General features: G+C 36.0%; 1 protein-coding gene across 2 annotated transcripts; it reads right to left on the reverse strand.

The window, feature by feature from the left end:
- Positions 1-3019: 3019 nt before the first annotated feature.
- Positions 3020-14338, reverse strand: LOC135675097 (phospholipase D gamma 1-like). Of its 2 annotated transcripts, none has more exons than XM_065185370.1 (10): positions 12665-14338; positions 11273-11389; positions 10727-10918; positions 8747-8995; positions 8594-8662; positions 8357-8504; positions 5531-5679; positions 4381-4545; positions 3827-4024; positions 3020-3428 (listed from the first exon to the last, which is right to left on the reverse strand). In XM_065185370.1, exons 1-10 carry the CDS (start codon positions 14138-14140, stop codon positions 3135-3137), a joined length of 3057 nt encoding a protein of 1018 aa, XP_065041442.1. In that variant the 5' UTR covers positions 14141-14338; the 3' UTR covers positions 3020-3134. The 2 variants fall into 2 exon arrangements, with proteins under 2 accessions (XP_065041442.1, XP_065041440.1); XM_065185368.1 differs by having other exon boundaries at positions 10724-10918.
- Between the last annotated feature and the right edge of the window lie 674 nt (positions 14339-15012).

Below are 15012 nucleotides of genomic sequence, written 5' to 3' on the forward strand. Positions count from 1 at the left end.
AATCGACTCGTTGCCGGAGTCGCGGAATTAGAGATTGATTCCGATGCCCGTTAATACGTGCCGATCGCCCATTCCCCCACCGCCAAGTGCTCCGGGTGGCTCTCCCTCTCTCTTCCCGCATGTAAAGCTCGCTTTGAGCTTAGGAGGAGGAGCCGAGCCGTCGGCCTCGTTTCTCCCTTGACCTTTCACGTCGCTGTGTCGGGGAATCGGCTTTGGAGCACCCAGTTCTCCGCTCTCTCCTGCCGTCCTCCTCATCCTACTCGCTCTCCCTTGGGTGTCGTCGACTTCTTGAAATGCCTTCAAGAACAGTCTCTTCTCGTTCTCGTTGTTTCCTCTTGGAATTAGGTTACGTTTCTTGAATCCGGTTTCTTGAAACTCTTATGGCTCGAATCTTTGATCTCTTTGTCTCTGGTAATGTTCGACGTTCTTGAGCTGACTGCTGCTGTTGTTTGCCGTCGAGAAGCTGATGGGGAATTAGTTTCGGTGGAGTATTTGTAATTGGTATCCGTTTCGGTCATTTGTTAAGCTTGCAGCGATGAGAGATATGCATATTCTTCGTTGTTTCCTCTATTGGTTTGCTATTGTCATGTCATCTGTGCGATTCTTGAACTGCCTTGAAGAAGAAGTCTCTCCTCACTCGTTGTTTCCTCTTGGAATTAGGTTACGTTTTCTTGAATCCGGTTTCTTGATAGTCATCTGATAAGCGCCGACCAAGTGTCGGAGCACAAGGCTTGAATCTTTGATCTCTGTCTCTGGCTCGACGTTCTTGAGTTGACTGCTGCTCTTGTTTTCCACCAAGAAGCTTGTTATTGGTATATGTTTCAGCCATGCATATGTTAGCATCTTTCACATAAACGTTCATTTTCTGCAGCTTGGTTGGGGTTGTCCATGACATGGGTTCATTGATGCTCCTTGGAATGTAGTTTAAGTTCCCAAGCAAGTTAGTAAAATTTGGAACTCCTAAAACGAATCTTCACATTACATGAATCAGAACTCAGCTTGAGCTATCCATTATTTGGTACAGCTAATGTCTCTGATACACCAAAAATAATTGCTATGATGGAGGACTATTGTTAACTCCTTAATGCCACCCTTCTCCCTTCTCTTTTAATTTGTCTATTTGTCTTACTTTCAGTGCTCTTTATCGATCTTAAATTCTCAGGGTTTCTCGATCTTGGCAATGCAAGAAATAATAATTAAATTAACTAAGAAATAAGACATAAAAATATTAAAGTATTAAAGATAAAGAGTTCCTATCATAGTGAAACTTAAAGTTTTGAGTTTATCTCTCTATAAATAAATGACTCTTATCATCAAGAAAAGAGATGAGATAGGGCCAAAAGAAGAAGAGAGATTAGGATGAAAAGAGTCTTTGGTTTTGAAGTGTATTTTGTGTTCTCCTCTATTTTGACTACTCAATGATTTCTTAATATTTATTATCTTTTTGTGAGATTCTTTCACCATGGTATTAGAGTCTTGAATATAATCTTATTAGAGAGATAAAATAAAGAGAGAAAATAGGTTTCTTAGAGAGAGAAAAAAAAATAAATCTATAATGAGAGAAAACATATCCTATTAGAGAGAGAAATAACGTTGTTAGAGAGGAAAAATGATGTCGATAGAGAGAGAAATAGATAGAGAATCTCTAGAGAGATGCTTTGAGGAGAGAGAATATATACAAAGAAAATATGATGAGAGAGAAAATCATAGAGAAAAGAATCATTCGATGAGCATATATGATTATAAGAGGAGATACCAAGATCAAGAAAGTAATCGATAAATTATACTAAGCGAAAGATGATTGATGAAAGAGATAATCATGATGTTGATTAGTTGATAAAGAAATATCATCAGATTAAAAGTTTGAATGATGACCTTTATAATTTATTTGGATCTTATTATTATCGAGATTTGATAAAATAGATTACTATAGATGAAAAATTATGACGAAAATTTTTCATAGATAAGAAGATTTAAAAGAAATTATCATATATAGTTTTAAAGATATGATATATGATCGAGATTTCATATCGACTATTCGATATAAAACAATACGGAGATGCTTCTCTATGATTAGAGAGAATGAATCACTTTTGTGTTACAAGAAACTGATACAAAGATTATTAGGCAAACATATTCCACCATAGGAAACCTAAATTTTAATTATTAATATCTCTATTATCATACTTCAAAGTTGGAATCTTTTGTTGACATCTGCTTTCTGAGCGGAACCATGCTGCACATTAGGCAGCTACTAAACTAGAAATGAGAGCTCCACCGCTTTTTGGAAGGAATACTTTAAGAGTTATGTATTGTAATTTTTTTTATTTTTTAATTAAAATCTTTGAATTTTGTTTTGAAAGAAGAACAAACTAAGACTTATGTATTTTAAACACATCAATTATATCATTAGGTTAAATAGCTCAACAAAGTTAACGAGACAATCATTCTATCAAACCTAATCTTAATATCTAAAGTCACAAATTTAGAGGGAGAACAATCACTACGCTGACTGATTAGCAAATTTTATTGAAATTAATAGTTATGGCATTAATAGTGATGGATGGATTCCCTAAGTTTGGACTTTTGATTTCCTGTAATAGGAGAGAGGAGATGGATGCGTAAACATGAGATAGTTATGCAATGTATTTCTAGATTATGCATGTACGCATGGTGTTCTAATGTTCATAATAAATCGAGGGTCATCCTAGCACAGAAATTTTAATAGCAAATATGTGGTGCAAGGGAGACCAAAATAAAGATAAAGGCAGGATAATGACATATGCATTAAAACTCATCAAACCATGTGTTTTGCATGCATCTGGAAATGTTTGATCAAAGTAACTTCCTACTAAATAGGTAGTGCTAAAAGAAAGCACACAGAAACTGTGTCAGGCCTAAATTATTCCACAAGAAAGCCCCAAATTAACAAAGTAAAATTTAAACAGTTTACAAGGTTTGATTTTTTTTTATTAAGACAAATACTTTATGGTATTTATGACAAAATTGGATAGGGCTTTTGAGAAAAAAAAGGGTTAATATTTCAACTAAAAAATATATGCAAAAAAAATTCATGATCTCCTCCTGCTTATAACGATGGTGAAGTGATGCTGGAACTGATCAAGAAAAAAATTTCATATAGTAAGATTTTCTTGAATGCCGAAAAATGACCCGCAGATGTTTCCACCAATATCTGGGAATGTTTCAAATCCAGGAAGAGGTTTCACCATGCCTTTCTTGTCGACATCAACTGGGTATTTGAGTAGGTGGCCCCTCATTTCAGTAATATCATCAGCCACAAATTGTTTCCAGTTCAGCAGACCGAGGTCACGAACCCGTCTCATGCATTCGAGGCTGTGTGGAGAGGTAAAACACTCCTCGACGGTTCCAATGTGTTCGGCCCACAGCGACATTCTGTAACCAAAAATCTGCATGTTTCGCCAGCCATCCATCCATCCTCGATCAGAGTCCAAACAAACAATTGCAACAAATAGAATCTTATGAACTCAAGAATGAAGAAAGAGCCTCATCTGGAACCACAACAAGTATTAAAGATTTAACTATGATGAGTCATAGCTGAAACATTAGCGATGAGAACAGGACTCTGAAGTTGGAAAGAAAAAATCACAAAAAACTATGCTCACAAAAGAAAAGCAGAAAACCATAAAATGGAACCTGTGGAACGCAAATAATGTTCAGTAATCAACACAGTTATTGTGGGGTCTTCTAGACAAATCAAATGTCCAAATGACCATTGGGAGAATGTCTATTTTGTCAACAAAGGTATGTCATAGTGAAACAAGATAGATCGAGTTGTAATCATTACCTGTCCACGAGGACCAGAGAGCTTTCTTGCCCAGGTATGCTGGGGTTGGTATGCGCCCATTGCTATCTCCGTATCCCTCGTACCTTCCAACGACCTTTGGTTGATGTTTGCTGATCCCATGATAACGAATTCATCATCCACTATCATACCCTTTGAATGCACGTAGATCATGAAGCGTCTATTCTTCTTCGCAAGTGCCTGAAGAAACCAGGACCGTTATTTCTTTTATAGCAACCAAGAAAAATGCTCTTACATGCACTTATCAACTGTCAACAACGAGAAAAATATTGAGCTCTATGCATCCCAACATCACCAGGTCAGCTTTGCAGAGGACTCGATGCTTCCCGTCATTTACTAGTTGAGAAACAAAATTTACTGGGGAGTGGGAGCAACATGTAAGATTTCACAGGCGATGCAGCAACTTGGTAAGGGTTTTGTTGATCATCGGTTCATGCTGACATTAAAATGAATAGAACCCTGCTTGCAGAGTTACAAACAGAAGAACAAGAATATTGCATCTATTGCAAGTTTCTGATTTAAAAACAGGGAATTACCTGAGGAGAGATTTCTGCATTCTGAATCGCACTGTTTAGATCTGAAGCTTCCCGATTACCAAGGCAAAAGAAGTTTAAATAATCTTGTGGCTCATATATATTCTCGAGACCGACTTCCTTCAAGGCTGTATATATTGTCTCATACATCATTTGCATAGTTTTATTCTGCAGCAATCAACAGAAATTGTATCAACCGTAACCCAAAGCATTTTTTAGTTAAATATGACAATATTCAGTTGTAATAGGATAGTGTAACAGATTAATCCCACATCACAATACTAAGATTAACTTATAAGAATATGATTAATGTATTATTATCAATTTTAACTTAAATATATTGACCAGTAATTTAAGTTCAGAAGATGATGAGCCAATTAGCCCATTAAACTGGATAGTAACCTGACTCTAACATCAAATGTCATGAATGTTGGGCTAATTGACCCATCACTTCGTTTCACCTTTCAATAAATGTACAATTATAGAATGCTACTTGGTAATCAATAAATAAAAACTATATTTTAAATGTACATTGACATAATTATTATTTGGTAAAATTATATTTCAAAAGTTCATTAAAAATACTATGTGATAAATTTACCCTTCTAGCATATTTAATATTTATGCAAAAATAATTATATATATATATATATATATATATATATATATATATATATATATGTAATCATATAAAAATTTTTGTATGACCCATATATATAATAAATAAATAATCATATAAATGAATGTAAAATAATTTTTAGAAATAAATAAATAAATGAATATATTGAAACGCTGAATGTGCAGAAGAATGAATATATAAATGCATTAAGCAAATTAAGGAATAAAAAGTCATCAATTAAAAGAATGGCAGAAACATGATATATCTATGGAGAATCAAGAAAGAGCTAATAAATAAGCATTAACCATAGAAAATAAGCAAATTCGTATAATGATAAATTGGATTTACCAAACTGGTGCATAATGGTAATTGTTTATCACAGAAACAAATATGTATAGCATTATTATCATGGAAGGAAAACTTTAACCAATCCAAAATCCAAAAGCATGCTCGAAATAATATCACTAACACAAAAAGAAACTCTTCTCATATCTTTTACGAAGCATTAGCCAAATTAAGGTAGATAAAGCTAACCTGCCAAAAAAGAATTCTTTGTGTAGGAGCACCAGTTGGATTACCCTCAGGCCACATCGGAATAACAATATATGCAGAGAAGCGTTCATTTGCTTTAATTTTGTTTGCAATTTTAAGGGCAATTTCAATTGGTATCAGATTATTGGCACCTACAACAAGAAAATACTCTTAGAAATCTGCAATAAAGGATATAGTGGCCATTGCAAATATAACTGAAGATCACATATATAATCATTAATATAGAAAATATTTACAAGTCAATCAAGTTGGTAAAATTGTATCGAGAAACGGACATGTAAAAGTAGGTAGCAAAGAAACATGACATGTTAAATAAGCTCGGATATTCCAATGTCGAGCAGGCAAACCAAGCATACTAGAAAACATGCAAGCATCTGATAAGTTTAAAAATATAGAAATATATTTCAATTTTTTCCTATGTCACATTTGTTGGAAAATAATCTGAAAAGAATATATAAATAAGTTCAAAGGTTGATGATTCAGAAGTCAAAATATGAAACAAAGATTTTTATACAAAATCCTGGAGAGATCTGCACATTATATGATGATCATCTCAACCAATCATCTAAGGCCACAGTATATTTTCAAAAAATATCTCATATTATTAGCATTTATTTTATTTTTCTCCTTTTAAAAACTTGCTAATTTAAGACTCCAGAATTTCACGGAGAGATTATAAGTTTTTTGCTATATCAACCTGCAAACATATGCTGTTCACAGATTGACATGTTCTAGACAAAATTCTGGAAATTTAAAATACAAGCCACTATGGTGTAGTAGTATATTACTAGAAATATAAAAATCACAAAACACAAATTTTGATCAAGAGAAAACCAGTCATTTTTATTGCAGTGAAAAAAAAGCATTATGCTTCCTCACGTTGATCCCAACATGTTGCTTTCAGCATATTTCGTAACTATGGATTATGCACATGTGTTTTACTACTCAGCATCAACCTCCATCTCTTAAATTTCATGCAATATAAGCAAGGTCAGAAACAACTCATGTTACCATATATAGTCTTATGCACTTATGCCTCTGTAAAATCTTAGAATCTTTGACTCCACATCTCTTTTGCTGTCATCAGAACTTAGCATTCTCAAGATTTCTTTCCACCTCTGCTTCGTAGCAACCTAATACCTTAACCAACCTACTGCATGGCAGACTGCTAATTTTTAATAACTTCGACGTTTGCTTAAAAGCTCAAATGCTACTCTTGATTGAATCCTAGAAAACAAAAACAAAAAAAACACTTCCTTTTTGTCACAGATCAATCCTTGCTTTTCAGCCACTGTTGCTGGTTGAATGCTAGTATTCCTTGTACTGAAATAATTATCCTTTTCCATCCTGGAAGCCCCATCAAAATAATAACTTTGTCGAGAAAACCTCAACTCCTGAGGGTTGTCAAAGGCAAACTTTTTATATCAGCTATGTAACTTGTATAAATTGTTCTGGCTTCAGCTAAATCAGCAATCAAGCAGTCCTCACTCCAGATATCTGTTGTGTTCAACTCAGAGTAGTTAATGTGGGTCACAGCCCTTGCAGCGCTTCAAGCCCTATCATGGCTGAAGCTTAAGCTCTATTAGCTGGTCTAAGAAACGCAGAGGAGCTGAATCTGTCACAGCTCCTAGTCAGAACCGATTCCCAGAACCTGGTACATTCTGTCCAAGGAAAGCTTCCAGTTCCTTTGTTTCTTCGGTCTCTTGTAAGAGAGGTTGTTTTGTTTTGTAACAGACCATCGATCAGCTGCATCGAATTTGTTCCTAGAGACAGCAATTGGTTGGCTGATAAGGCTGCTAATTTTGGGAGAACTTGTGCTTCTCCTTTCTTTTGAGTCAGTTAGTGATGTAGCTGCTTGTTCTGTGTTTTCTTCTTAATTTGCATCAATATATTTCCATTTTAAAAAAAATGTGGGTCACAGCCATCTCTCACATACAGCTCAACATTCTCTATAGACTCCAAATATGTTTCTAAGTACTTCATGAAAAAAGGTATATACTGTTGTGTGTGACAAGTATAGATTTTTTTCATAGCTTTGATGATATATGACTCAATTTTTTCAACATGACAACAGTAAGCACCATTCAGAACCTGAAACTTGAAAAGCAATGCCACAAAGCTAACACTTGAAACATTATATATTAGGCTATGTTTAAAATTCAAAGTTCTAATACATGGCTTAAGCTACTGATAATTTGAAGACTCGTTTGCAAAAACCATATTGTTTCTTCAAAAGTCATGGCTGACAAAAATAATATTACAAGAAAAACTATTGCAGTCCGTCACCAAGTTGAATCAATAAACTGTCATTATAATCATAAAATCAAAATCTTTGACATCAGCAATGGTGTGTTCTTGTTTAAAAAACCTACAGCAGAGCCACTAGTTGATATCTTAATTGTTTATCAAGTATAACTTGAAGCATTGCAACTAAAAAATCACGTCCCCTTCATAGTTCATTCTCATTAATCTGTTTGCAACTGAGATTAATAAAGACCTCTAAAATCCTTAATAATTATGTAGAATGCATAAAGTTACTGAGAAAATTAAATATCACAAGAGATCCCATTAATTAAGTGCAAAAAGCATAGCACAAAATGGATGCAAGCTATAAAAGAAATTGAAAGTAATTATAGATAAGAATCTGCACATTCTCTGAATTTCATATCAGAAGAAATTATGTCCTACTTAGCAAACGTGTGAACAACTTGCAATTGTACGATTGATGAAAATGACAATTTTACCTAAAACATGACATGTGAAATTGAAAAGTTCAAATATTTGAGTACCTTGGATGTTTATGCTCACCTAAGTTCTTGTTTGAATCCCAATTAAATGATGAACCCAGGAAGTACTGATTCTCGATGTAAATAAAGTGTTGAGCAGCTCGGATGGCATGGACATAAGCTCTATGTATACTCATGTCAATCAGTACATTCTTCCCACAAATGAGGTTCTGTTGTACAAAAGCTTTCATGTTGTAACTATTCAAATTTGAAAACAACAATTTATATATTGATGGAGATATTTTATGCACATAGAAACCTTATTAGTGGCATCTCTTGGATCTTTTGGGAAACCTTTCACTGAATTCGAATCAATTGATCGGAAAATCTGAAATTTTGAGTGAGGAAAACGTCTGTAAATGACCCTGAACAAATATTCTTTTAAAAACTTCAGGAACTAGCACAATTCTACCTGAACATGCCAAGTCTCTGGATCGTTATCATTCATGTACAATGAACTATTAACCCCTATAATATCTGGGATTCTTTCAATATGCAGCAATGCATCATCTGATGATTTCTTCAATTTTTTGATCCCATGGTGCTTTGAAGCTTTTAACCAACGCTCCTCAAAGTTTTTGAGAACATCATAAGCAGCTGGACCATCAATTCTAGAATGCAAATCATGCCATGGTTCTCTTGGACCACTGTCATCATAATTCTAAAAAATAGTTTGTTAGAACAAAGCATATTCTGAGTATTATGACGACTTAATTATAATGTCATCACAAAGCAATGACAAACAGATTGCATGATTTAATTCTTCACATTTTATAGTTGACAAAATCATCAAGCAAGGTCAAATACAGAAACAAGAGGGGAAAAAAGGCCAAAAGGAAAAAAAATCAAAAGTTTCTGATTCTGCAAAAAAAGATGCGCACTCATGAAAAACCGATGAAACACAAACAAAATCAAGATTCTAGAACTATATATATTACAAGCAAGGAGCAGGTTAGGTCTACTTAAAATTCAATTTAGATAATTTTAATTTTAACTTTCAGGGCAACATAATTTAGAAATTGTGTCTTAACTTTTCTTCTATTTTGATATGATTTGCATGCTAATTTTACACTGCTATCATAAAGATCTAGTGTTGTTTCTGAGATGTCTTTTTGAGTTGTAACAGACCTGATCAACAATGTACTAACAAGTTTCATATTATATAGCTTCTGAGTTCGTAAAAATCTGCGGGTCAAGTTGATATCCTGACAAGTTACTAGGACACCCAGCTTATAAATGTTCAATGCAGTCTTACAGTTAAAAATATCTTGCTCCCAATTGAGGCATGATTTCAAGTGTGATCAAGAGCTTATTGTGTCTTCCAGCTTTTGAAAATGTCTAATTTACTGGCTAGTTTGCATGAGAAAGTGATATGAAAACTTTCAGGCCATCATCTAATACTATATTGTCATCTGACTTTGAACTACAGAAAGGATTTGATTTTGTTTCATGTTGGATTATTTGACACAGAGGATACTCCTATTAGATCTGTTTAAATGGATTCCTTGTTTATTTAGGATGTTCTTAGGGAAGTTGTAGTTTCAATTTAGCCTATATGTAGGATAGCTATTTAAATTCTTTATATATGAATAGAGGTGGAGTTCACTACAGAAAAACAAATGAAATCTTGTTTGGGAAATTATCTGCTATTGACAACATGAAACCCATCAGACATGAAGCACAAGTCAATCCATCTAGAAAAAGCAAACTAATTATGATTGTGTTTTTGATGATTACAATACCTTCTATAATGACAATATTTCAGAGAGAAAGATAAGCAAATCATCATTCTAAAGAACTTGCAACACCATTTTAATATTTAAAAATAGAGTGTCCATGATCCTTTAAGGTTTATCAAAATTCACAAACAACTTGATAAGATAAAGAACTGTTGGACATAATGCTAGAATGCACTTATTGACTAAAATTTCTTGTGTAGCACAAACTACAAGTTACTTTTTATCACATAAAAGGGCATGCACATATGAAATGGTGTTGTGGAATTTAGCTGCAAGAAACCTAGAAAAGACAGAATAATCTGTGTTTTGCAACATTTTGGTGGGAAACTTATATGATGTATAACTGAGATTAACATGTCATTGTTTAGTTAAAAGAATTACAAATTATTTATTGGACTTGTGGCTATCTGCAACAAATTGAATGACTAGAACTATCTATGAGTCTCAAAAGAGAATTGTTTTCTTTCTTTTTTAATTCTTTAAACTGCCACCTTTTTTGTATACATTGAATTCTGCCCACATACCATAAATTCACAAAAAAATTTGTTAATCATACAAAATAATACAAGAAAAAATCAAGCCATGAGAGCAGCACACCAAGCAGAAAATTGAAATTTACAAAATTAACATAAAGAATGTCGATTGGTTACCACAAAATTGGGATTGTGATAGTCATCCTTATGCAGCGTTTGTAGTGTCCTAAACAAAGGGTGTTTTGGATCGTCATACCGCCCACCACATAAATCAAGGCCTCCAACAAAAGCTATTATCTTTCTTGTGTTATTACCAGCATCAGCATCCACAACCACTTGTTTCTGATGATGAGTGTAGATGGTTCCCGTTTCCTGATACAGGGAAATCAAAATTAGTATATTCTTAGTTCTTACTATGGTTCACAGAGACCACAATGTTCATCCTATATAATTTGTATGATAAATGCAATATTTGTCACACACAGTTCACATAAATCTTCTATGAATTATTTGTATCACAATATTTGTAGCTGACTCATGCCAGATCTTGTAGTCACTTGTCATGCTATTCTAACCCATGGCCAGGTCAACTTTTGGCCTATGCCAAACAGCATGGCATACATACATGCTTTGGGAGCTGCACAGAAATCATGCATAACAGAAAGCAGCAGTAGACTTGATGATACATGCAAAGAAAAAGAAAATAGATCATTGAACAGTAATCACCTGTTGTTTCACAAAGCTGTGTCTTTTACCAGCTGAACGAGGACAAAGCAAAACTTGCACTGATGAGTGCTTGAAAAAACGACGAGTTTCCTCATCACGGGTTCCCATTACACCATCCTGTATCATATATGACTTGTGAGGATGTGTTAATCCAAATGATCAAATACTATTAGTGAAAGCAAGACAAGATTCAGGCTCTATGACATGCCATCCCAAGAGATTCAATAATAAAAGTTGTTTAAAAGCAAATGATCAAATACTATTAGTGAAAGCAAGACAAGATTCAGGCTCTATGACATGCCATCCCAAGAGATTCAATAATAAAAGTTGTTTAAAAGTTAACTGCCAATAGCAAAAGATGCTGATAATACATGCATCACTTTTACCAGGTGAACTTTTCCTACCTATAGAGCCAGTATAGACAATAGTATTCCATTATAAACATATCAGAATGAGATGCTTGGCGACTATAAGATTGCAGTTCCAGTTGATTAAAACACAAAGATGAGATTTTAAAAAAGAAAAGAAAAAATGTCATCCCAATGCTTATGTCTACATTAGCTTCACAAATGCAAGCCACATAAATTTTCCTAGCCATATAGGATTCTTGATCTGCTGAGTTTTAACGTTATCCATATAGAAATTTTCTCTATCCATCACGAATTTAACTCCTCAAGAGAGACACATTTGTACAAGGATTTAGAGACATGATTTTATATGTAATATTAATAACAATTGTGTTGGTAACCGAAAGAATAGTATCAATATGAATCAACATTAAACTGAATACGATAACAAACAAGGATGGAGCCTCATTGGCAAGGAAATAAATGTAGAAATTATATGCATATTTAAAGGTTGGATTCGGTGAGAAAACAAGGAGAAGATAGATGACATAATAGGACAAAAACTGTAGTTGTAGAAATATATTAAATTGCCAAACAGAATAAAGATTATAGGACAAGTTATTAGGATGATTGCATTGGTGTTATAAACTTACAGAGTTACCCTTTTTAGTTAGTAATAAAAAGTTAATAGTCTACAAATAACAGCACTTGGTAGCATTTCTTCAAAGTGGTTCAAATGCCCTATCAATCTTTGAACTCTACAGCTATAAGATTTATGATACATCGAAGAGCCTGACGTATCTGACTTACAAATGCATATTGCAGACAAATTCCTCAAGGAAGATGCAAGAGTTACGATGATAAAATACTCCAGTGTATGGAAGGATATGGATGTTAATCAACTGCAAAACCTTATCATTTTCAGTACTCAATATGAGTATAGATTGTCCACAAATTAATCTGGGGATATCAATCGCAAACATTAATAAAGCATTGGAATTCTTCTAAAAGCAAAGCAATAACGGGAAATAAAAAGGATCCTTACTGTTCGATAACCCAGGATGTTCCTGGACGTCGGATCGTCCCATACAAGAAGCAACACTCTCACGCCTTCCTGCGACTTTGATTTCAGGAGATCACCTAGGATAGGAGAAGACGAATTACCAGAATCCCTTACCAGACGAACGGTGTGGAAAACTGACCACCCGATGATGTATATCAGACGGCGAGCATTGATTATTGAATCACAAATGTCATGCCAACACTTCCCATGCTCGTAATACATCCCATTTCCCAGCATCAGGTCCGGGAGATAACCATCAGGAACATGAGCATCTTGATAAAGTGTGACCTTCCCACCTTTCCTGAGAGGGAAATAGGTACCGGGCACGCCACAGTGGTCAGGACCGGCGCCAACTCCATGATGGTAAATGCTAAGCCTTTCCATTGGAATATACTGTATCGACAACCTTAAGACAGCACCAGGTTTGCATTGCTTTCCATTAGGACACAGAATTGGGTAAGTCCCTTCCACCTTCTCGCCAGAGTAAATCTGCATCGTTGGGATCGAAACAGAACCGATAAGCTGTGCTCCGAGTACGTCACTGTCCTTGACCAAGAACTCCACTTCGGCCGCATGGTGTGCTACCGGAACATTGAAATGCTGCATCCAAACGGGGTTCTCGCTGTTGCTCACCACGTATGTCCTGCCAATTGCCGCATCACACACGTTGATGGTCACGTAAGGGTCGCTGGTTATCGAAGTCACATGCTCCACCTTGCCGCTTATGGTGCCCGTTATCCGCGGGCCAAACATGTCCCCCAACGTCTTGTGGAACAAATCCATGTTGGGGAGGTTCTTGGCCTCGTACGCCCAGATGTCGAGGCTTCCATGAAGCAGCAGCACCTTGAGCGACGCCCGGCCCCTCGAAGACGGCGATCCAGCGAACGGCACGATCGCCCCATGCTGCGATTCACGGGAAGGGGTAGCCGGCGGTGTGGCGAACGGCGTAACGGACGACAAGCTCCCGGAGAAGGACTGGCGCTGGTAATCGTGAATCGCCGACCGGTGATGCGACGAATCTGGGGACAGGGTTTGATCGGCGAGGCGGCCGTTAGCGAGGTGATTGTTGATCGGATAGATCGACGACGACGAGGAAACGGGTAACTGAGCGGAGATGACGTCGTACTTGGCGGGTTCGTAGGGGATCGTGTAGGGATAGATGTAGGGATGGGGATTGCGTGGAGGAAAGGAGTAGGGATCGTAGGAGTAGTTCGTCGGAGCGACGAAGGGGGCGGCAGGAGGATGGTAGGACGGCGGAGGCGGATACTGGATGGGGCCAGAGCGGGTGAATTGGAGCGACGGGTTTGGAGGGGGTGGGGATGGGAAGGAGTTGTAAGTGTAGAGATAGGGAGGGTGGGGAGACTGGTGCGGCGTTTCATAGGGGCTGGGGTTGGCCAGAGCAGAGGGAGGAGGATTCTGATAGCCGTAAGGATGAGGGTACTGGTATGGATTGTCCATGGATTCGTTCCTTCCTCTGTTTCGCTCAGCCCCTTTCACCACGCTCTGTTCTGTTCCATTGGTGTCTGTTCCAGATCCAGAGATCGAGAAGAGGTTGAAGAAGAGAAGTCAGACGGTTCCTGATAATTTTAGGATCGAGATGAAGAAGAAAGGTAACGAACGATAGGAAAAGACGTGAAGAGAAATGGCTTGATTGAAGTCGCGCGATTGGCGATGGAGCGGAGGTGTGGGCTAAGACTACGTTTCTGCCGTTGAGCTGATGGACAGAGAGGATAGCGGGAGCCGGGAGACCATGATCGATGCATGTGCACACCAACCGACATGCCTCCACCGTGCGTTACATTCATTTCCACACGAGCTCGACGTCCGTGCTGCTTCAATATTCGTGCAATTAGCCTACCATGATTAAAAGTTGTAGGGATTATTTACAAACATAATAGTATAGGATTTGTGCCTCTCAAGTCACAAGATACCACACCTGACATGTTTTTTTAATTTTTAGAAATTAAAATATATTATTTTTACATTAAATGATAAATTTTAAAAAATATATTTTTATTATGTTAAATAATATACATAACGTTAGCATGTAGATTTGAATTTAAGATTCATCACTTGTTTAATAATGCATTAATCAATCTGAATATTTTTTAAATATTTAATAAAATTAAAATTATAATAAAAAATTAGTATGACGCTGGAAGAAATGATCCACACCCACAATACTTGAGGGAATAAAAATTATATAGAAAGCTGAAAACCATTAATTAAAGGCAAACCCACGATATTTGATACCCTTGTTTTAATGCTGTAGTACGAGCCTACGAGGGGTTATATATATATATATATATATATATATATATATATATATA

The sequence above is a fragment of the Musa acuminata genome, chromosome BXJ1-5 (genome assembly GCF_036884655.1).
Source record: "Musa acuminata AAA Group cultivar baxijiao chromosome BXJ1-5, Cavendish_Baxijiao_AAA, whole genome shotgun sequence".
Classification (NCBI taxonomy): domain Eukaryota; kingdom Viridiplantae; phylum Streptophyta; class Magnoliopsida; order Zingiberales; family Musaceae; genus Musa; species Musa acuminata.